Here is a 24497-nt window from a genome sequence, read left to right as displayed (position 1 = left end):
TTGAAATGCGATTGATTGATGAATTCTTGATGGTTTTGACTCGTTTCTGAAATGATAGATTGGTATGATGTTTGATATATGTATTTTGATTATATCTTACAGATTTGAAGAGTTCAGAACCCCAATAAACGAAGGTATAATGATGACATCGCGAAGTAGGGACTTTGAAACTCAAGAACGATTATCTTTGAGTTGGCCCGCAAAAATCACATACTTGTTTATGTTTTGATTTTATTGTGATGTTGTCGATCCATCTCAGGTAGTGAATCTTTATATTTGAGTTGATATGATGCTATATCGAATTGATTCTAAGCCAAGGTTGCGGTTAACCTTATTTGCGAGTCGTTTACGAATTCGTTAGATGGATATCCATGTCAAGATCAGTTATGAATCTTGATGGCTTCGAAGTTATGTGAATCAATTTGTCTTTAAAGCGTTGAGTACTCTATTTGTTGAGTTGAGTTTTAAATAAAGTCGTTATGATTTATTTAACACTTTCGATATGTTGGTTATACTGAGAATTATATCTCACCGGAGTTTATCCGGCTGTTGTCTTGTTTTGTATGTGTGCATGACAACAGAGAGGGCAGGAGCTGATCATCGACGTCATTGACAGCTGGGAGAGAGTCTAGCACGTGAGGACTCGGGTTGTAGATGATGTTTTGAACTTTAGAAGCATGAAACTTTGGTTTAGTTGGTTTTGGAATACATGTATCAAACTTGAGATAGTTTGTGTCGTTGTCGTTTATCGTTTCTTTAGCGACTTGTGCGATGTAATAAATACATGTATAGATGCTTGAGACCTTGTTTATATTAATATGCATGATTTGGATCTTTTATATCATGTTTTGGACTTGAGTTTGATGAATTGGAAGGGGTTGAAGGGATCAAATTTGCGGACAAAGAACAAGGCAAGTTTCTGCTCCAGGAGGCGCCCCCGCGGTAGTTTTTGACGGCTCGAGCGCAGCCTGGAGACTAGCCTACTGTTTTGAAAAAAAAACAGGGGCGCCCCCGCGGTAGTTTTTGGCGGCGGGGGCGCACCCTTTTTTGAAAAAAAAAAAAATAAATTTTTTTTTTTAGATCCTTTCTTTCCTTATTAGTTTAATGATGCTTATTCATTAAATGCCCTTAAGATTTAAGATTAGCAACCCGAGGCCCCACAACAGGTGGTATCAGAGACTTAAGTTTCTCGGACTAAGAATAGATGAGTGGAGTAGATCGAGTCTTTTACTCTGATTTAAGTATTCTTGAAGCATGTTTATTATCTGACTTGATTTACAGCTTTAAGAATTGCATGCTATCCGTTATCTGATATTATTGGAAGCATGTAATAATACGACTGAATCAGATTCGATCTTTTGAGAAGGCATTGAGGAACTGAAACAGAAATGTGTTATGATATGATGAACTGTACACTAATCTGTTTGATTATCAGATATGCCTCCCCGACCAGCACCGAGAGTTAGGCAGACATTGGCTACGAATCAGCCTGAACAGACAAATGCTGCACAGGTCCCAGTGACAGTGTCTGAACATGGACAGGGTAGTACGTCTACTGATGAGTTCAGTGGTGCTAATCCGATGGAGAAACTTTTGAAGCGATTCCAGTCATTCAAACCACCGAAGTTGCAAGGAACAGAGAATGCTATAGAGTGTGAGAACTGGCTGGAAGATATTGAGCAATTATTTGAGTCCATTGATTATACAGATGATCGTCGTGTGAGACTGATAATTCATCAACTGCATGGCCTTGCCAAGAGTTGGTGGATAGCGACGAAGAGAGCACTGGAAAACCAAAGTACTGTTATTACCTGGTCTGTATTTCGAACTGCTTTCTATCAGCGTTTCTTTCCTGTGTCTTATCGCAAGGACAAAGGAGCAGAGTTTGCAAGTTTGCAACAGGGACAGTTGAATATTGAAGAATATATTGCCAAATTCACTAGCTTGTTGAAGTTTGTACCACATATCGCTGTTAGTGACGAAGCTCAAGCCGATCAATTTATCAATGGCTTGAATCCTGATGTGTTTACCCTTGTGAATTCGGGAAGACCGAATACCTTTGCTGATGCTCTGAATCGAGCAAAGGGTGCAGAAGCAGGAATACTAAAACAACGAGGAGCACAGTTTGTGCCACAGCCAGTGAGACAACCACAGGAACAACAACAAATTCCACAGCCACCTCGATTTGAAGTTGGAGGTAGCAGTAGTGGAAAGAAAAATTTCTTTAAGGGTAAGAGCAAACAGTTCAAGAGATCAGGTGGTGTTAGCTCTTCTAGTTCTAGTGGATCCCGACAGTCTAGAGCTGGACAGAAGTCTGATGTATATTGCACCAAATGTGGAGGTCGCCATACCGATGAACAATGTCGAGGGGTATTTGGCAGCTGCCACATTTGCAACAAGATGGGACACTTTGCGAGAGTGTGTCCACAACGAGGATCTGAGGGTGCACAGGGTACTGGAGCATCGAGACCGGTGGGTCAATCTACATCTTCTGTTCACTCTTTTCAACCATAGCCTGCAGCACCGAGTAGAGGAGGAGGCCAGACGGTGAATCAACCTCCAAGGCAACAAGCAAGGGTGTTTGCATTGAATGAGGAGCAAGCACAAGCGGCACCAGATGATGTGATTGCAGGTAACTATTCTCTTTATGGTTATCCTGCTTATGTCTTATTTGATACTGGTGCGTCGCATACTTTTATATCTGAGCAGTTTGTTGCATTGCATTCATTACCTGTTGAGCCCTTAGCTACTGTTGTATCTATTTCATCACCTCTGGGTCGAGGTATTGTATCAGTGAAGTCTGTACGAAATTGTATATTACAGTGTGAGGGGCATGAGATTGAGCTTGATTGTATTGTACTCGGTTTGTCTGATTTTGATTGCATAATCGGTATTGATATGCTAACCAAGTACAGAGCTACAGTAGACTGTTTTCAAAAGATTGTGAAGTTCAGACCTGATATGGCTGATGAATGGAAATTTTATGGTAAGGGATCCAGATCTAAAATTCCTTTGATATCTGTTCTTTCGATGACTGACTTGTTACAGAAAGGGGCAGAAGGATTCCTTATTTATGCAGTCGATATACTGAAGACTAGTTCGAAATTGACTGATATACCGGTGGTAAGTGAGTTTGCAGATGTATTCCCTGACGAGATTCCAGGATTGCCACCATACAGAGAGGTAGATTTCAGTATTGAATTGATGCCAGGTACACAACCGATATCAAAAGCACCTTACCGTATGGCACCGATTGAATTGAAAGAACTGAAAGAACAACTCGAAGATTTGTTGGCCAAGGGTTATATCAGACCGAGCGTCTCTCCTTGGGGTGCTCCGGTATTGTTTGCTAGAAAGAAGGACGGATCGATGAGACTATGTATTGACTACCGGCAATTGAACAAAGCAACGATAAAGAATCGCTATCCTTTACCTCGTATCGATGATTTATTTGATCAATTGCAGGGATCGTCAGTATATTCGAAGATTGATTTGCGATCCGGATATCATCAACTGAGGGTTAGAGACGAAGATATTCCTAAGACTGCATTTAGAACAAGGTATGGCCATTATGAATTCATAGTCATGCCTTTTGGTCTAACGAATGCACCAGCAGTTTTTATGGGATTGATGAATAGGGTATTTCAAAGATATCTAGATGATTTCGTGATCATATTTATCGATGATATCTTGATTTATTCTAAGAATATGTGTGAACATGCTGATCATATCCGAATTGTATTGAGAACGTTACGGGAAGAAAAATTATATGCCAAGTTATCCAAATGTGAGTTTTGGTTGCAGCAAGTCGTGTTTCTTGGCCATATAATTTCAGGAGATGGTATATCAGTGGATCCAAGCAAAGTAGAAGCTGTGATCAGTTGGCAAAGACCAACGTCTGTGCCAGAAATTCGAAGTTTTATGGGCTTAGCTGGTTATTATCGTCGATTCATTCGAGATTTTTCATCTATAGCGAAGCCTATTACACAGCTTACACAGAAGAATGCACCATTTGTTTGGTCTGAGGCATGTGAAAGGAGTTTTGTTGAACTGAAGAAGAGATTGACTACTGCGCCTATGTTGACAATCCCTAAAGGTACTGGTGATTTTATTGTTTATTGTGATGCTTCTCACCAGGGTTTGGGATGTATTTTAATGCAGAAAGGACATGTTGTTGCTTATGCTTCTCGACAACTGAAACCACATGAGGTTAGGTATCCGATTCATGATCTTGAATTGGCTGCTATCGTTTTTGCATTGAAGATCTGGAGACATTATTTATACGGCGAGAAGTTTGAAATCTTTTCTGATCATAAAAGTCTGAAGTATTTATTTTCACAGTATGAATTGAATATGAGACAACGACGATGACTTGATTTACTGAAGGATTTTGATTGTGAAATCAAATACTATCCGGGAAAATCTAACGCAGCAGCAGATGCCCTGAGTAGAAAAGTATGTGCTCTATCTTTATCTACTATAGGTGTATATAATTTGATTGAGAATTGTTGTGTTTCTGGATATGTATTTGAGACAGATAGAAGGCCTATGAGAGTTTATGCAATCAGTGCTGAGCCAGAGTTGTTGATTCGTATCAAAGAAGCACAGAAAGCTGATCAGAATGTACAGAAATCGGTTGAAATGATCAGATCAGGACATCAGTCTGAGTACAAGCTTAGTGACGATGATATCTTGTATGTGAATAACCGAATGGTTGTTCCCAATATTGCAGACTTGAGACAGAATATTCTGAAAGAAGCCCATTGTAGTCGCTTTAGTGTTCACCCTGGAGGAAGAAAGATGTACAACGACTTGAAGAGTCAGTACTGGTGGAAACAAATGAATTCTGATGTGACTGAATTTGTATACAAATGTTTGAATTGCCAACAGGTGAAGGCTGAAAGAAAGAAACCGGGTGGCTTATTACAGAGTTTATCAATTCCTGAATGGAAATGGGATCACATTTCCATGGACTTTGTAACGAAGTTGCCACGATCATCTCGAGGATGCGATGCTGTTTGGGTGATCATTGACAGATTGACGAAATCTGCGTGCTTTATTCCTTATCGAATGACTTATCGTCATGATCAAATGGCGGATCTCTATATTCAAGAAGTGGTAAGACTACATGGTGTGCCAAAGTCGATTGTATGTGACCGAGATCCGAGGTTTACTTCGCACTTTTGGCATAGCCTACAGGAAACTCTAGGTACGCGTTTACATTTGAGTACTTCTTACCATCCTCAAACCGACGGTCAATCTGAACGAACAATTCAGACGCTTGAGGATATGCTTAGAGCTGTAGTACTTGATTTTGTTGTTACATGGAAAAATTCTATACCACTCGTGGAATTTTCTTATAACAACAGTTATCAGACGAGTATAGAGATGGCACCATTCGAAGCGTTATATGGGAAAAAGTGTCGATCACCTTTGTATTGGAATGATGTTTCTGAGGTACCTGAGTTAGGGCCAGATATGATCAGACAGATGACTGAAAAGGTGAAACTGATACAGCAGAGAATGAGAACAGCACAGCATAGACAGACCAGATATGCGAATGTACGACGACGGCCGTTATCTTTTGATCAGGGAGATAGAGTGTTTCTGAAGATTTCACCGTTCAGAGGCACCGTTCGATTTGGTAAACGAGGGAAATTATCTTCGAGGTATATTGGGCCGTATGAGATTCTCGAGAATATAGGCAATCTAGCTTATCGACTCGCTCTTCCTATGTCTTTATCTGGAATACATGATGTCTTTTATGTATCGATGTTGAGGAAGTACATATCTGATGCATCTCATGTGATTCACACCGATGAAGCTGAATTGGATGACACTCTTAGTTATTTCGAGAAACCAATTCAGGTTCTTGATAGAAAGACGAAGCAACTCCGAACGAAGACCATTCCATTGGTGAAGATTCAATGGAGTAGACACGGAGTTGAAGAAGCAACTTGGGAAGTCGAAGAAGATATGAAGCAACGATTTCCTTATCTATTTCACTGATGTGAGTTCTTATTCAGTTTTCAGTTATTCTTTATTCTTATGAGCATGCGGACTGCATATCTATACTGTTTATGAATTCGAGGACGAACTCATGTCTTAGTGGGGGAGAAATGTAAGGCCCGGGATTAATTAATATTAATCCGAATTTATTTAATTTTAATTCGAGTATATTTAATTTGGGAATATTTAGAGTTTTGATTTAAATTCTAATATTCTTAAATTATTTAGGATTGAAATTGAATTAAAATAAGGGCCGAGGACCAAATTGCAATTATTGAAGAATCTAGGGACTAAAGTGCAATTTTATTGAAAGTTATCAGATTTGTGTTGGATTACTCAGCTTTTGCACGTGTACTTCACTCCTTATTCAGAAATTGAGAAGCAGAGATCGATTTCTTCCTTTTTCCTTTGAAAGTTTGATTTTCGATTTGCCGTAACTTTTGAACCGGTTGTCCGATTTCAATTCCGAAAAGTGTTCTGGAATCCTTACGACAAGGGCTTCGATTTGGTGTAATATTTTATATCTTTTAGCATGGTTTGAATTTCTAAAATTTACAGATATCAGATATTGAGTTGTCGATCATGTTTTACAATTTGTATTGCGTCTAGTTTCGACACCGGATCAAAGTTGAATGCTTGAAGGGATTGATTATGATTTGTAGCATGTATCTTGACAAGTATAGCTGCTGATATGTTGTTGTATGGCTGAGTTTTATAAGATATATGCTGATATATGAGTTGATTTACAAGTTTCGAAGTCGGGAATTACGTCGGTTACCAATTTTGAATCGCTACGTCGTTTAATCGAGTTTTGGAACTGTTTTGATAGCCGAATTCTGAGTTGAAGTTGTTATTGAGATGTTATCAATGTTATAGTATTTTTCTTATTCAGTTTCAGTTGAGTTTGAAGGCTTAACGACACAAGACGCCGACTTGAACGAACGAAGAAAGAGTTGAGGTTTGAAATGCGATTGATTGATGAATTCTTGATGGTTTTGACTCGTTTCTGAAATGATAGATTGGTATGAAGTTTGATATATGTATTTTGATTATATCTTACAGATTTGAAGAGTTCAGAACCCCAATAAATGAAGGTATAATGATGACATCGCGAAGTAGGGACTTTGAAACTCAAGAACGATTATCTTTGAGTTGGCCCGCAAAAATCACATACTTGTTTATGTTTTGATTTTATTGTGATGTTGTCGATCCATCTCAGGTAGTGGATCTTTATATTTGAGTTGATATGATGCTATATCGAATTGATTCTAAGCCAAGGTTGCGGTTAACCTTATTTGCGAGTCGTTTACGAATTCGTTAGATGGATATCCATGTCAAGATCAGTTATGAATCTTGATGGCTTCGAAGTTATGTGAATCAATTCGTCTTTAAAGCGTTGAGTACTCTATTTGTTGAGTTGAGTTTTAAATAAAGTCGTTATGATTTATTTAACGCTTTCGATATGTTGGTTATACTGAGAATTATATCTCACCGGAGTTTATCCGGCTGTTGTCTTGTTTTGTATGTGTGCATGACAATAGAGAGGGCAGGAGCTGATCATCGACGTCATTGACAGCTGGGAGAGAGTCTAGCACATGAGGACTCGGGTTGTAGATGATGTTTTGAACTTTAGAAGCATGAAACTTTGGTTTAGTTGGTTTTGGAATACATGTATCAAACTTGAGATAGTTTGTGTCGTTGTCGTTTATCGTTTCTTTAGCGACTTGTGCGATGTAATAAATACATGTATAGATGCTTGAGACCTTGTTTATATTAATATGCATGATTTGGATCTTTTATATCATGTTTTGGACTTGAGTTTGATGAATTGGAAGGGGTTGAAGGGATCAAATTTGCGGACAAAGAACAAGGCAAGTTTCTGCTCCAGGAGGCGCCCCCGCGGTAGTTTTTGACGGCTCGAGCGCAGCCTGGAGACTAGCCTACTGTTTTGGAAAAAAAAACAGGGGCGCCCCCGCGGTAGTTTTTGTCGGCGGGGGCGCACCCCTTTTTGAAAAAAAAAAAAAAAAAAAATTTTTTTTTTTTTTAGATCCTTTCTTTCCTTATTAGTTTAATGATGCTTATTCATTAAATGCCCTTAAGATTTGAGATTAGCAACCCGAGGCCCCACAGTAGGCTTGTTCATCTTCCTTCTTGGCTTGATCCCCTTCCCATTGAAGGTTTATAGACCATGTCAGTCATTGGTTCGGTAAAGAGCCTGAATATTAATCTACGCGTCATTACGTGAATCCATCGAATCGGCGTGTGTCATTATCCCGAGAAATATGGGGATATAATATTAATCTGTCGCTTAATCTTGTAACTCGATTTCTTTGAACATGAATAATTGTAAAAGGCTTGATCCAAGCATATCGTATAATTTTTGCAAGGAATATTTGTCTTTTTATATTGAATCTCATGTCTTTTAGATCACATGCATGTCATGAGGAGTTTTAAAATTTATGTGATCAAAGCTACATAAGCTCGACTCCCACATTATTTTATCAAATATTTATCATGTTTTCCCCACTCTATTTAACAGAGGAGCTTTAGAATGCTCAGAATATTTTTTCTTTAGATGTTAAATGTATTTGAGATTTTATCATAATCTCAACAATGGTATTTTATAACACATGGCTTGGTTTCATAATTTATTTCAAATATCATGTATTATTCTCGTCTTTTGTTGTAGTGCCTTTCGATTCACTCGATTCGCCGCGGTCGGACTCTATTCATGGCACTTTTATTATCAAGCATCGTAGCTTGATAAATTTTGACAATCTAGTCAAGCCTACTCGGTAACTCGAGAAATAAAGATAAGTTTTCTAATTATTTTTAGCAAACCATTCTTCAACATATTCTGAGATATTTCATAATGAATTTTTTATGTGGAGCCGTACATTTAATTAACCCAATATTGTATTGGACTTCTATTATCTTGTGTCCTTTGTTTGGGTCTTTTTACAGATATCGGGCATGCAATCTCGCTGTAAGGCCCAATTATATCACATCAGGCATGTCATCTCGCTATAAGGCCCAATTATATCATATCGGGCGTGCAATCTCGCAGTAAGACCCAATTATATCATATCGGGCGTGCAATCTCGCAGTAAGGCCCAATTATATCATATCGGGCATGCTATCTCGCTATAAGGCTCAATTATATCACATCGGACATGTCATCTCGCTATAAGGCCCAATTATATCACATTGGGCGTGCAATCTCGCAGTAAGGCCCAATTATATCATATCGGGCATGCTATCTCGCTATAAGGCTCAATTATATCACATCGGACATGTCATCTCGCTATAAGGCCCAATTATATCACATTGGGCATGCAATCTCGTTGTAAGGCTCAATCTATGGTTCAAAATTTTAAAAGCCCGGGCAGTTCCGGCATCAAAAGCCCACTTCAGTGGCCCACATCAGTGGTATTCAAAGCCCAGGCAGGTCTGGCATTCAAGGACCACATCGGTGGAACTCAAAGCTCAGACAGGTCTGGTATTCAAGGAACACATAGGTGGAACTCAAAGCCCAGGCAGGTCTGGCATTCAAGGACCACATAGGTGGAACTCAAAGCCCAGACAGGTATGGCATTCAAGGACCACATCGGTGGAACTCAAAGCCCAAGAAGGTCTGGCATTCAAGGACCACATCGGTGGAACTCAAAGCCCAGACAGGTCTGGCATTCAAGGACCATATCGGTGGAACTCAAAGCCCAGACAGGTCTGGCATTCAAGGATCACATCGGTGGAACTCAAAGCCCAGGCAGGTCTGGCACTCAAGGACCACATCAGTGGAACTCAAAGTCCACTTCAGTGGCCCACATCAGTGGTCTCAAAAGCCCGGGCAAGTCCGGCATCAAAAGCCCACATCAGTGGCATAAAAAAGTCCACATCAGTGGCATCATAAATCCACGTCAGTGGTATTCTCCAAAGCCCGACCAAGCTCGGCATCATGTAATCCCATGCGACTCGTGGTTATCTTAAAAGCCCGATCCGCTCGGCAACATCAATTGTTATCTACAACTCTTTATTTGAGTTCGGTTTCATCAGGTTGTTGTCTATTGCTCTTTATTCGAAATCGGTTCTAATCAGACCTTCATCTAGACCGTTCATTGAAAACACATCACGCGGATTCAAATCTGGGCTGTCCAAGGAGACACATGTAGTTCGGGGTTCGGTCTACATTCTTGGTCTAAACTCATTCTTCTTTTAGACCAGTTAGGGAGGTACTATTGTTACCCCGAGAAAATATTTCAACCCGAGCCCGTTTATAATGGGTCAACCCGATATGGCCCAATATGTCAAGTTCCAGCCCAGTTTGGGCTATGTTGGACTTTGATCAAGGCTGGTCATAATGGGCCGAACTAGACTGTTTCTAATGGGCCGCATGTATTCTTTTCAAGTTCAAGTAAGACTCTGATATATATGAGATAAGCTTGAATCTTTTCAAATATTCACAAGATAGAGATAAACTTAAGAAGGATCCAATGGATGAAGAGTCCTAGTACAGGATATGTTAGAATTCGACTAGGTAACTTATTCTATTTTTCCCTATAAATACAGGTATTTTTATGGTTGTATTCATTCAGTATTCATTATTCACTACTCATCATTCATCATACATTCACCCTCACTCTTATATTCACGCACCCATATCTCTCAGTTTTCATATTAATCATACCCTCTGCCTTCAAGACAATGACTTAGGCATCGGAGGGGTCACGCCGAAAACACTTTCGGCGCCCCCTGACCTAGCTGTTGCTTGTGCAGATTTAAGTGGTGCCCGACCCAACCTGTTTCATAAAGGATTTGGAGGATCCATTATATCAGACCGAACTCGAGGTAAAAAATCGACATCATCACTATATATTATGGAAGAGCCCCTTGGTCTGGTCTTTTGGTGTGCCTATTAAATAAAATGAAAAAAACACACACACACACAACCGCTTTTTTCCACTATCTCATTTTTTTCCTCAATTATAATTTCTTTTTTTTCTTTTTTTTTCATTTAACTATTTTTTTATTTTCTCATCAATTTTTGTATTTAATATATAATACAATAATTTTATTTGAAAGTTTTAATTAAAATATAATTTTATTATAACAGACTATTTAGCACGCAATGCGTGCAACTAAGTGATTAGTCTATTCCTATGTAAGAACCATTTAGTCTCTTGGTAATTCAAATAATTAAATAAATTTAAAAAAACCCACACACACAACCGCTTTTCTTCATTATCTCATTTTTTTCCCTCAATTATGATTTCTTTTTTTTTTTCATTCAAATATTTTTTTCTTCCCAATTTTTGTATTTAATATATAATACAATAATTTGTTTGTCAGCTTTAATTGAAATATAATTTTATTATAAAAATGGACTTAGCACGCAATGTGTGCAACAAAATGCTAGTTATTATTATTGAGTAGGCCTTTTGTTAAACGGTCTAACAAATTGTGACGCCTAAAATCCATAAATTAAATTTCATGACAAATTAGTTTTAATGATTAAAATTCTAAAATTCGTGGTAATTTAAATGATTTAAATCTCCTTAGAATTTATTTTTATGATATTAAAAATTTAATTGCTTAAATTTCTTGTATTGGTGATTTCCGGCTTCGGCGCGCGACAAAGGCGAACACGGCGGAAAAATCCTTAATTTTAAATTTAGGTGACCTAAATTTCTTGAGAGGTGAGGAAAATAAAATAAGATCTTTATTTTAGATTTTTCATTCAAGAAAAATCGCGTAAGCGCATTTTCGCGCGTAGTTCTTTAAAATTTTCAAATTATCTTTTTGAACCCGGACAAGTGAAATTTCATTCTTGGCATTTAAGTTTAAAGATTCTAGTCTTAGAAATTTAAAATAGGGGCAATTTTACAAGCTAAAATTTGAAAAATCTAAACTAACACTTTTATTAGTCAAAAAACACTTTTTGACTTGCCCTACTCTCACACACTCACACCTATACATACATATACTTATTATATCACACCACAACTTAAACCCTAGCTCTCTAATTCTATTCTAGCCGTCGCTCACCTCCATTTCCCCCTTCTCTCACGCTAACTCACATTTCCTCTCCTTGGAGCTCACGACCACTCCTTCATCTTATCCCCTAGCCGCCGGCCGCCCCTCCCCGCCATCCAGCCGCCATGGGGTCACCATAAGAAGCTGGTCCAGCTGTTAGCCGTGGGATTTGGGTGCTAGCCGACCCCCATTCACCCTTGTTTGGGTTACTAGTTGAGGCAAGATGAAGTTTCTTCTCTTTTTTAAAACCCAAGCATGGATTATAGTGTTTTCTTGATTCCACCTTGCTTAAATTCGAAATTTCAGATTCACATGGTGTTAATGTGATGTGTATGGGTCGGTTTTCATCTAAATATGAGGTTGGAATTGATTTTTATGCATCATGCTATGCTAGCTTGCTTGTTGAGACTTAAAGAATGAGCTTCATGTAAATATATGAAAGTTTGAGTGTGTAACTCGAAAATTCAGAATGTACCCCAATTTAATCAATCCATTTTCATGTGTGTATGGTTGGATTTAAGCCTCATATGTTTTTGGCCAAGTTATTCAATTCATGTGCTTTGAAATGTTGTGAAAATATTGAGTTATGGCGTTTGAATCGGAATTTTTGTAACCAATGGATGAATGGAGTTGAGGGGCTGCCATGGGATGTTCATGGGGTTAACATGGGTATTTGGATGTGTTAGAGATGAGCTATAGGGCTGGTCATGGGGCTACTAAGTTGGATGGTCATTTAGTAGAGTTTTGGAAGGCGTTGGGCTAGTGTTTGGGGCAAAAGGGAGAATTAAGGTAGCGTTGGGCTAGAGCCTTGTCCAAGGGTCCTAGATGGTTGTCTAAGCATATTTACTAGTTGTTCTCATGGGTTTTTGAGGTGCAATAGGTTGAGGGATGAGCTCGGGAGTCCATAGTGTCAAGTGCTCCAAAACAGAATTTTTACCATCGCTTCAAGTTTTGGGAAAACAGGTCTGATGAGGTCGGTTTTTGAGGTCTGGACAGAGCTACCTCTGATTTTCTTAATTTATGTGATGTTAGGATCGTGTCGGTGTAAATTGGGCCTATTTCGGATAATAATTGATTAAGTTATGTGCGTTTTAAGTTGGAGTGGCGTGAGCAGATTTTTCTATTATCTATGGGTTGTCCGGGAGTCTAAGTGGTTGAGTTTGTCTAGGTCATTATAAAAATGTGAATACTGGTCATAGGAGTATTTTAAGGTGTGTTTGAGGTGCCGGTTCGAACGAAAAGTTTTTTGAATTTTAATTGGATGAGTTATGGATTTTATGGGTTAACCGCTCGAGTTAGGTCCTTGTGAGCGTAAACTTAAGTGGAAGGAGGAAAGCCTTTAAGGTGAGAGTGCTCACCTACACTCCAATCATCCATAAAATTTATGTCATGCTATCTTTTGAGTTTATGTCATTTAAATTACTCAACGCCCATTTATTCGCGTGTGTGACTTCAATTTGTTTAAAATTCTAGTCCCGAAGTCTTGTATTAAAGAGAGCTTGTAAAGTTAAATGTTAAAATGAGAAAAATGTTAAATGAATGAAAGTTAATGAATGAAGTGAGTTGGTTGTGACTTGTACGTGCAATTTCGGTCGGGGGATGACCTGACTCACTTGCCAAAATGAGACGTGTAGTAAGCGGCTGGAAGACATCCCAGCTCCCCTACCAAATGAGACATGTAGTAAGCGTCCGGGAATTCATCTCGGCTCCCCTACCAAAAATAATGAAAAAGGGGCAATGTGGCGACGAGATTAATCTCGGCGTCCTTGCCGGCATAGTATACTGCAGTCATTGATCGATCAAAACCATAGTCACAATCGAGGATCCAAATTCAAAAGTAAAAGTAAAGGATGAATGAATCATGGTTGTGTTTTCACCGCATATTGCTATTGTTATTACTTCGGGCATGTTATGATTTTTCCTTCTTCGTGTGAGATTCATAAGTGTACTAAGTACTATTTTTAATATTATGCATTATTTTAAACCCTTGCTGTATTATTTAAATCTTGCTGGGCTTTTAGGCTCACTACTATGCTTGGTGCAGGTGAGTATGCAGACGAGGCTGCGGGGCAGGATTTCCAGGGTCCGTAGGTGTTCGGTGGCATTCCCTGACCGTTGCCGCTCTTTTATTTCCGCATTATGTCATTGTAATAAATATACACTGTCGTATGTCGTTTTCTTTTCAGTAGCAGGATGTGTTATTCCCTGCAACTATGTTGGCATATAGACACTTTATATTTTCCTTTCGTCTGGCATCAAACCAGTTACTGTTCATGTATGCCTTGTGGGATATTTACCTCGGGTTGAGGTTTATTTTAAACTGCTGTTTGAGACAGGTGGTTTATTATTCAAACAAATAGGTCATGCCAAATTTTTTTAAATTTTCCGTATTTTCTTTATTTATTTAAATATTGAAGTTTGGGTTGTTTCACAAATCTTTCAACTCTAATTATATTTATAAAAAAAATTAATATTTTTAATATAAAAGTATTAATTTTTCTTTGTTGACCTAATTAAAAAATCCGTTCATAAAATTGATCTTGGAATTTTTATGTTATTTTAATTATTATTATCGTTATTTGAAATGAAAATCATCATTAATAGAGTTGTCAGACCGGCCAACCTATGGCGGGCGAACCGGCCCACCAAAAACTCATCTTTTCGGTGGGTTGAGGCGGGCCGACCCACCATTCCGACGGGTTGGAAATCCTCAACCCAACCCAAAGTGAATTGCGCGTTAAGTGAGCCGACCCGCGAGTTGACTCACTACAAATAAAAATAAATAAAAATAATTATAATTAATTATAAAATTCATTTCATAAATAAATATTTATAGAAATATATTAATAAAAATTTAAATTATTAATTTCATACATGTAAATTTTATATAAAATAATTAATACAAAAAAATTCATAACTTTCATTAAAAATACATATATAACAATACAAATAAAGATAAACATAAAATCATAATTCTTCAGGCCCGCGAGCCAATCTAAACACGCGGCGGGCCAATTCGCGCGGGCCACATTTTGTTGGTTTGAATTTTTTTTAAATCCAATTTACTTAAATTGTACGACCAGAGAAGTCGATCCGACGACTATAACCAAATTAACCGCTCTAATTATTAAGGTCTTGTTGTTACGATTAAAAACAAATCTCGTTAAAGTCGTTAAATTATATATTATATTACCATTACGTAGATCAGTATCGCACTTAACCTAGCAAATTGTCCTCTCTCTGTGGCGGTGGTACGGCGGCTGCAATGGCGGATGAAGGGGAAGAGAGGGATGTGGAGCAGCAGCTTGAGTTCCAATTGAATGAGCAGAAGGCATCACTCGACGCCGTTGCCGATGCCCTCTCCTCCGACCCCTCTAACACCGAACTTCTCTCGGTACCCACCCCCCTTTTATCCGTTGCTGCGTTTGTTTGTATGAGTTTTTATATGCTCGCCGTTATCCCTGGATAGGGTGAAATTTGACTGTCATAAGTGATGCAGCTTCGTCGTTAAATCATTAGCATAGGAATGAATTGATCTTTTATTTGGGTTTGATTTTGTGATAGTAAATTTGTTTAATTTCACCCAGCTTATATGTTGATGCTTGCTTATTTTTATTTTTAAAAATTGCTATGGCCCAACTGCTTCTCCCCCTCCCTGTCAGCGTGGAATTAGGACTAGTTTTCACTTTTAGTGTTAAGTATGTTATTGGGCAAATTGTTTTGCAAGATTTTGTCATTCATTTATTTTTGCACTGTGAAATGAACGTTTGAAACTGATTGATTCTCAGTAAATAAAGAACAGGATAAACGGAGTAAGAACTGAACATGTAGGTGACAAAGTAAAGTGCACATTAAGAATACGAATTGCTTTGATAAATCATTTTCCCAATCGGAGAACCTGAAAATCTATAGTTCTGCTTCATTCTTTCTCTCCTTGTAAAGTATTAAGGATGATTCCCGAATTAACTTTGGATGGTGCTTTTGTTACCCATATGCAACAAGGACTGAGACGTCAGTTAACATACACAACCTGATTTGGTATCATGAAGGAATAAGATTTATTTTACTTGTTTGATTATGACATCTTTATCACTGAATGAAGTTTTGTCAGAAAACAATAAATGGTTTGATTTAGTTGAATCTATTTCTTCTGGTTTCATTCTTTTTACTTCTGCATAGATACATTCGGAGCTTGTTCAGGCCATAAAAGATGCTGAAGAGGGGCTCTTTCAGCTGAAACGGTCAAGGTTGCTGCGAGAGGCTGATTATGCATTGCAAAGTTCTCTCTATGACGATGGTGTAAACGTGGAGCCTATTCCCACAGGTGTTGCAGCTGAACCACTGGCAGACCATAGCTACTGTATTGGATCAAAATGTAGATTCCGCCATACTGATGGACGGTGGTATGATGGTCTCGTTGTTGGGTTGGAAGGCTCTGAACATGCAAAGATCACTTTCCTTACCCCGACATCCGAAAGCATGTTGGTGGGTCAACTACTACTTTATCTTCTCTATTTCTGTATGCCTGTTGTATTTCCCATGGCTTAGTTGGTTGTCATTTTTCCTTTCTTTTTCTCTTTGCGTTTTTTTTTTGTCTGTGCACGTGATGATTTGATATATAGTTGGAATTAGAACTTTGAGTTGAGTTTCTTTGACTTGGGTCAGTAGACAGTTCGTGCTGAATTTTGTCTATAAAAGGTTGAGTTGATATTTACTTTTTTAAAAAATTTATTCATTAAAGTTTGTTTTTGAATTATGATTATGGTCTCAGAGCCTAATTTTTTGTATACATTCAGTGACGATTGATCAGCTCTGTAGTTTTTGAAGGTGAACTTTCTTTCAAGCTCTATGACACACTGAATTTAGAATTTGTTGCAATGAATCACGAGGTGCTAAAAATCAAATTGTTGTTTTTTACCTCTATGTCTCTATTCCAATTATTTGTGCGACCGATAGAAGCGTGGATCTGCATTCATACTAAATACTCTCTAGTAGACCATGTTATCCTTTCGGTTTCTAGTGACTAACCTTGTAAATGCTGTCTAGAGGTCTACGATCATAAATTTCTCATTGTGAGTGTTACATATTTAATCTTTCGTTTTTAGTTTTGTTTTGAATGGGGTGGGCTGGTTCTGATGGATTTTCTCACTAACATAAGGCCACCAAAGTGCAGATGTGCAAGTTCTTTCTGCAGCAACGGTGTCGATTTGGTAGTAATTGCCGCTTATCACATGGTATGTTGCTAAGCATAACAAGATAAAAAAACATAAACCTTCAAGATGGTTCTTCCTGGCCAGATACCGTGTCTCTGTTATGTTGTAATTGATGTCTTATACGCCCCTGACTCAGTGAGTATATACTAATATGATATTTTTAAATGCGGATCACTATCTGTAAAATCTTTGGTGAATCACTGTTAAATTGTTTTAATAATGTGACCATCACATTTATGCAATTTATCTTGAACTGGACTGATCTAGTAATATTTGTTAGGAGTTGATGTTCCAGTTTCTTCTCTAAAGAAGTTCAAACCGACAATATGGGAGCAATTGGTGGCAGGTTCCAGTATTTGGGCACTTTCGGATTCTAAAGCTGGCATCTGGAGAGTAGCTGAAATACAATCATGGGACCCAACACTCAAAATGGGTGATGTTGTGTTTCGTGATGATGGAACTTCAGCAAAGCTTGGAGCTGAAGATATTACATTGTCTGAATACTCCCATATGAGTGATGAAGAAGAGAGCGATACAAGTTTTGAGAAATCTGATTCTAGCGACTACGAACAAGATGCCGCAGAAGGTTTAGGATTTTTAGAGGGCACCATCTCAAAGCGAGGAGTCCAGACTGAAACTGTGATTTTTGCTGAGTGGGAGAATCACACTCGTGGCATTGCTTCCAAGATGATGGCAAATATGGGTTACCGCGAAGGAATGGGTTTAGGAACATCTGGACAAGGAATGCTGAACCCTATTTCTGCAAGAGTTCTCCCACCAAAGCAATCCCTGGATCATGCTCTCAAATCTCTTCAAAATCAAGAACACAATGAGACTCGAGGAAAGAAACGTAGTAGAGGCGGTAAGAGAAAACGGGACAAGAAGTTAGCAGCTGCTGTTAAGGCTGCTGAAGAAGAAGAAGAATCCAAAGACGTTTTTTCTTTCATTAATTCACAGCTTGCAATGCATGGAAAAACTGTCTATGGCGGTAACTCAAAGAAGCAACAGAAGATGGCAGATGGGGAGGCAAAGAAAGAGGACAGACGGGCTCTGGTTGCCTTTTATCTCGAGATAAAGAATTTGAGGCTGCAAGTTGAAAAGCTAGAAGAAATGGTGAACCGAAATCGTAAAGAAAAGGTGGTGTACGAGGCTGCCATGAGGAAGCTGAACGAAACTCGAAAAGCCTTGGCTGATTCTGAGGCTGCTCACGCGTCTGCATCAAATGCAGTTGCTAGAAAAGAGAGAGAGAAGAAATGGCTCAAGTTTTGAATGTGTTAATGCTCCAGTAAAAGTTTATCAACATTTTGTTTTCTCAGCACATGTTTATATAGGATTTATTTTCCATGGAGCCAGGAAGTGGGCTTTGCTCTTTGAACCATGATCGGGCTCGACTCGGGCTCGCATACATTGTTCTTAATGTAACTTGTATATGGAGGATAATCTGTCTATTAAGCTGATTTTGCATTCTTGCAAAAACAAGGCTTACGAATGGAATTTTTAAGGTTTTCTTGTTTCTTGTACATCTTCTCCCATTCAATGTGGTAGTCTTTTATTGTTTTTACATGTCCCAATGTCGGTTAGTTGATTTGGAACATTTTTTTATACAGCCTAAATCAACTCAATTAATTTCCCTACTTCTAAGTCAAAAATACTACGAGGATACTTGCCTATTACTTGTAGCAACTCGACTAGGTTTAAAATACTTTTGTCACGGCTTATGGATGTTGCACCCTTGGTACTGATATAAATACCTTTTGTCTTTCTTTCTTTTTTTTTTTTTTTTTGGTGTGACGTGATAACCCGCAGCCAATTCTTTTCCGTGTACTTTGGGTAAACTTTCGAATTAACATAATAACCACTTTGGGTAAACTTTCGGATTAACATAATAACCTGCAAACTACGCTAGTCACGTAAACCACACTGGACAAATCCTGTGCGACATGCTAGTCCAAGAAAGTATTGATAGGAAAATCGAACTCTTGACCTTTGACCAAGAGTTCACCTACTCTACCAACTTGAATACCCCTTAACACACCTTTTGTCTTTCTTTGTAAGTACTTCTGGTGAATTCAAATATTTTTATCTCTGGTTTCTGGATTTCCTGGATAATAACTCCGATTTGATAATATTTCCCATCATCTCGTAAAAGATAATTATTAATTAAATAATAATAAATTTGAGGAGTCTATTTGAATACTGAACTTGAAAAACTTTAGAAAAGAAAAAATTTCAAACAAAAATAAAGACAAATCTTGGTGCGAAAATGGTTGTATTTGTATAATATGTCATTTTTTTTTATACAAATACCTCACCATTCTTTTAATATATAAATAAATTTTAATTTAAAAAATTGCAACAATAATCGGCCATCAAGCTAAAAGATTTTATACAATCTACTCTCAGCTTCTCTCTCGCTCTCGATTCATTATTGTCTATAATTAACTTATTTAAATTTGGTATTACTATCTTCTCATGAATTTATCTTAAGCTACTAATCATATTATCTATTGATCACGTTGTTCTAAGTAAAGAGCAATCTCCTAAAACTGATTTTGATGAAAAATGCATTAATAATGTGCCATATTCAAATGATATAGCTTTTGTCATGTATTTAATAGTTAGCACAAAGCATGATATTGCATATTCTATCAGCTGTTTGAGTCAATATATGTCTAATCGTGGTGTTTACCATCCAAATTTTCCACGGTGATGGTATCGAATGACCTTGCTTTGATCAGAAGAGACTTTGCTACGACATCATCAAGAAGTTTATACTTCTGTACTCCATATTTATGTCTTTTTTCTTGAATGATGACTTGATAGGAACATTTGTTATGGAGTATCTTGACTTCATTTCTTCTCGAAGTTGCCTATAAATTTAGGAGAAGTCAATGAGTCCAGGTGAAGGCAGAGCAAACGCCTCAATGAATGAATCTGAATCTTTAGTGATGGGGACTCTGATATCCCACCGATAGTCTATAGAGCTTTCTACTATATCATTTATGATGTTCAGGGCCAAGAAAAATTTGGGCAAGGCCTAATTTTAGATCTAGTTGTCAAAACTCAGAAATTTTCACAGCCAAGATGCTTCTAGAGATCGGAACATCTTCCAGCTAAAACGGGCAAGGTTGCTACGAGAGGCTGATTATGCATTGCAAGGTTCTCTATATGGCGAAGATGTAAACGTGGAGACTATTCCCATAGGTGCTGAAGCTGAACCACTTGAAGACCATAGCTACTATATAGGATCAAAATGTTGATTCCGCCATACTGATGGGCGGTGGTATGATGTTCTCATTGTTGGGTTGGAAGGCTCTAAACATGCAAAGATTAGTTTCCTTACCCAGACATCGAAGGACAAATTTTTATGTTCATAACCAAAATATCACTTTTATATAGATAATAGATAGATATAGATATAGAATATATTATAAATAAATAATAAATATTTAATGCAAAAACTACAATAATTATTGGTCATCAGCCTCGAAGATTTTATACAATGATACCATGATTGTATTTTGGGTTCTGACCCAGGTAAAAGGTGACTGGGAAGCATAGTCAGGGCTGAGGACTCAGACCTAGGGTGGGGCTGAGGGATGAGAACATGAGGACCCAGGATGACTATGATGAGATGATATAGTTTATGATGAGGGTTGGGGCCTGAGTAACAGGTTGGATTAGTTGTAGTGGTCGAGGAGTACTAGTTGAAGTCTCGGTTTAGGCAATTAGGATACTAACTAGAGGAGTCAAGGTACTTGGTGGAATGGTTGGATGGTCGCGGTCCAAGGGATGAGGATAAAGTTTAAGGAGACTTAAGAGTTGTGAGTAACAAGTATTGATATCAAATCAAATGTGATAATCCTTATCAAGATATTCTCATATGGTTAGATAAAGGAAGAGTCTCGGATCGAGATACACTTGCATTCAAATTGGAAGAAAATCTCCGTATCCAGAGGGCACCTTCTATGGTTTCTTTAAAATACAAAGGTTTATTTTAGCTTAGTGTTTTTCCTTCTTTTGGTGAGCCCAATAATGATTTGTGCGGCAGAAAAATCTTCTGATGCACTCATTCAAGAGTTGTTCCTTACGTGCAGGTTATCAAGTGGATCTTCGGCCAAGACAGAGTGAGAGAATTAAGGGGGAGAGCGATCTAGGTGTAGCTCAGCAAGTGAAGGTTGATAGATCATACGAACAAAAATACATATATAGATATATTCATTTGAGAAAACTCATACTTAGATTATAAGCATGACATATTTCAAAACATAATAATATCATAACATGTCTTATCGTAACATAACAAAAACATCATAACGAAATTTGACATGACTGCACTTAACTTGGCTCGACACTGAAATTCATCTCCTTATTCGTGGCTAACCTTTGAGTCCTCTATATGTAATCCCTCTAAGGGATGAGGTCATTGGTCGGTTATTATTATCCACCGCATCAGGGCCGTAAACTTATCATAGTTCGGAAATATCCTTTCAACTCTTAATTCAAGTCATAACAGTGCCAAAAACACTTTTACAAAATCGTATCACGAATAGAAGTACATAACAAGAATTTCAAAAAATATATATAAACGATCAAAATTTTATAACATTCTTAAGATTTTAAAACGTAAAGCCCACTCACCGAATTATGCTCCAAAAATGTGAGAATTTCATGGCTAAAGTGCTGCTTCAATTACTTCCCATATTTTGTCACAAGAAGAGAAGATAATATATATTCCTAAGAGATAATATTGTTGGACCATTCATTAATGTGAATGGAATTAAAGGTGCTCGACCATCCCTCAATAAATGCCCAGCTAATTGATAGCTCCTTTGTCTGGCTGCTAGTGCTTTGATTGGCCATAATTGATGTGAAATTCCATCTGCCAGCAACTTTTGGTAGTAGCCTTAATGCCTATATTAGGTGGAAGTATTCATTCCTTCTGAAGATATAACAATTCTCTCTGCATGAAATACTTCTGTTCTCTTGCCTTTTGTTTTCTTCTTTGTTTTCATAGCAGCTGCGTAAGCTTTTATATTTCCAGCTCGTGAACCTTGCCTCTTGCATCAGCTCATGCATGCTTCTGCTCTGCTTTTCTCAACTACTGAGTTACTTACTTGTTCTCAGTTTTGAGATTCTACATGATATTGTTGCGATACATCGTCAGTTCGCCGGTGTAGTACCTCCGTGCTAGGTGACTACAAGGTTTCTTCCGTTGTATCCTGGGAAATAGACGTCCGTTGTCATCCTCGAAGCACACGTTGGATGGGACGAATCTGTTTTAAGAAAACTGTAATTTTACAGGCCTCGGTTATGTTATTCTTGATTTGAATGAAAGTTCACGTAATAGTTTTTTACAACAAACTTAAAACAGACTCTCTTCGTCATTCGGTTACGTGAATCAAGTTCATATATGGACGCCTATTTGACTCACTCAAATGTTCCAAAGGTAACTCTTCCTGGTGATGCTGCTACGATGATTCTAAGCCATGCTGACAGGCCGGAGAAATTCGAAGGCTTGAATTTCAAAAGGTGGCAACAAAAGATGTTGTTTTATCTTACCACCTTGAATCTAGCAAAGTTCTTATATGAGGATGCTCCTTAACTTGTTGAGGGAGATGTGCAGACTACTAGTGTTGTTGATGCATGACACCATTCAGATTTCTTGTGTAGAAATTATATAATAAATGATTTGGCTGATTCACTGTACAATGTGTATAGTGAGAAAAAGACGGCCCGAGAGTTATGAGAGTCTTTGGATCGGAAATATAAAACCGAAGATGCCGGGGTTAAAAATTTTATTGTTGGTAAATTCTTGGACTACAAGATGATCGACTCTAAATCAGTGACCAGTCAGGTTCAAGAAATCCAAGTGCTCTTGCATGATATACATGCTGAGGTCATGGATGCTAAGTGAAACTTTCCAAGTGGCAGCTATTATTGAAAAGTTTCCTCCTGCTTGGAACGATTTCAAGAATTATTTGAAGCACAAACGAAAGGAGATGAATGTTGAAGAGCTCATTGTTCGAATTCGTATCGAGGAAGACAACAAGAGTTTTGAAAAACGATTGTATTCTCCAAGTGCTGCTAAAGCTAATATTGTTGAGCAGAAGAAAAATTCAAAGGCAAAGAGATTTGCTGGTGGAGGCTCCAAGTTGGGCCCAAAGAAAGACACGTTCAAAAAAAATTTTTTGGTAAGTGCTATAATTGTGGCGGTCCGGGCCACAAGTCTTCTGAATGCAAGAAACCGAAAAGAAACCGTGAGGCAAATCTCATGGAGGACATATCTAAAGAGGTTTCAAACATGGACCTATATGCTGTCATTTCTGAAGTGATTATGGTTGGATCAAATCCAAGAGAATGGTGGATTGACACTGGTGCCACCCGTCATGTTTGTTATGATAAGGACATATTTGCTACTCTTGATGAATCAGAGAATGGTAAAAAATTGTTTATGGGCAATTCTGCTACCTCTGATATCAAAGGACAAGGAAAAGTGATCTTAAAGATGACGTCTGGGAAAGAGCTGACTCTCAACAATGTGTTGTATGTGCCGGAGATTCGAAAAAATCTAGTATCCGGTTCGCTTTTAAGCAAGCATGGTTTTCACATTGTCTTCGAGTCAGACAAAGTTGTTTTGTCTAAAAATGAAATGTTTGTCGGAAAGGGTTATGTTTGTAATGGCTTGTTTAAGCTCAATGTAATGGCTATTAAGCCAAAAATAAATAAATTGAATGCTTCTATTTATTTGCTTGAGTCTTCCAATTTGTGGCATGGTAGACTAGGATATGTTAATTATGATACAATTCGTAGATTAATTAACTTGAAAAACATACTCACATTCCAAATCAATACACAACAAAAATGTGAAACTTGTGTTGAGGAAAAACTAACAAGATCATATTTTCAAACAGTTGAAAGAAATAATGAACCCCTTGATTTAATTCACACTTATGTATGTGATTTAAAAGGAGTGCCAACATGTGGTGGAAATAAATACTTCATTACTTTTGTTGATGATTTCACAAAATATTGCTATGTATATCTTCTTAAAAGTAAATATGAAGCCATTGAAAAATTTGTCCACTATAAAAATGAAGTTGAAAACCAACTTAGCAAGAATACTAAGGTGTTAAGAAGTGATCGTGGAGGTGAATATGAATCACCATTTGCTGAGTTTTGTACTCAACATGACATCAGACCCGAAAGAACTGCATCTTACTCTCCTCAGCAAAATGGCGTTGC

General features: G+C 37.9%; 1 protein-coding gene and 1 long non-coding RNA gene across 3 annotated transcripts; both read left to right on the top strand.

Moving 5' to 3' along the window:
• Positions 1-12029: 12029 nt before the first annotated feature.
• Positions 12030-14374, top strand: LOC140867692 (uncharacterized). The gene is made up of 2 exons (XR_012145238.1): positions 12030-12257; positions 14084-14374. It is a non-coding gene; the product is annotated as an uncharacterized lncRNA (long non-coding RNA).
• Positions 14375-15240: 866 nt separating this feature from the next.
• Positions 15241-18772, top strand: LOC140864361 (zinc finger CCCH domain-containing protein 18). 2 transcript variants are annotated; one of them, XM_073268501.1, is made up of 4 exons: positions 15241-15433; positions 16219-16524; positions 17213-17273; positions 17533-18772. In XM_073268501.1, the coding sequence occupies exons 1-4, from the start codon at positions 15305-15307 to the stop codon at positions 18519-18521; spliced, it is 1485 nt and encodes a 494-aa protein (XP_073124602.1). In that variant the 5' UTR covers positions 15241-15304; the 3' UTR covers positions 18522-18772. The 2 variants fall into 2 exon arrangements, with proteins under 2 accessions (XP_073124602.1, XP_073124601.1); XM_073268500.1 differs by having other exon boundaries at positions 17198-17273.
• Positions 18773-24497: the final 5725 nt, after the last annotated feature.

The sequence above is a fragment of the Henckelia pumila genome, chromosome 4, assembly GCF_033568475.1.
Source record: "Henckelia pumila isolate YLH828 chromosome 4, ASM3356847v2, whole genome shotgun sequence".
NCBI lineage: Eukaryota > Viridiplantae > Streptophyta > Magnoliopsida > Lamiales > Gesneriaceae > Henckelia > Henckelia pumila.
This window is presented reverse-complemented; position numbering and strand designations above follow the sequence as displayed.

Excerpts from the sequence above, each read along its gene's own strand:
- LOC140864361 (XM_073268500.1), top strand. The coding sequence starts at position 15,305 with ATGGCGGATGAAGGGGAAGAGAGGGATGTGGAGCAGCAGCTTGAGTTC. Across the intron at positions 15,434-16,218 it reads CTAACACCGAACTTCTCTCG|ATACATTCGGAGCTTGTTCA; the intron begins GTACCCACCCCC and ends ACTTCTGCATAG. Across the intron at positions 17,274-17,532 it reads TAATTGCCGCTTATCACATG|GAGTTGATGTTCCAGTTTCT; the intron begins GTATGTTGCTAA and ends AATATTTGTTAG.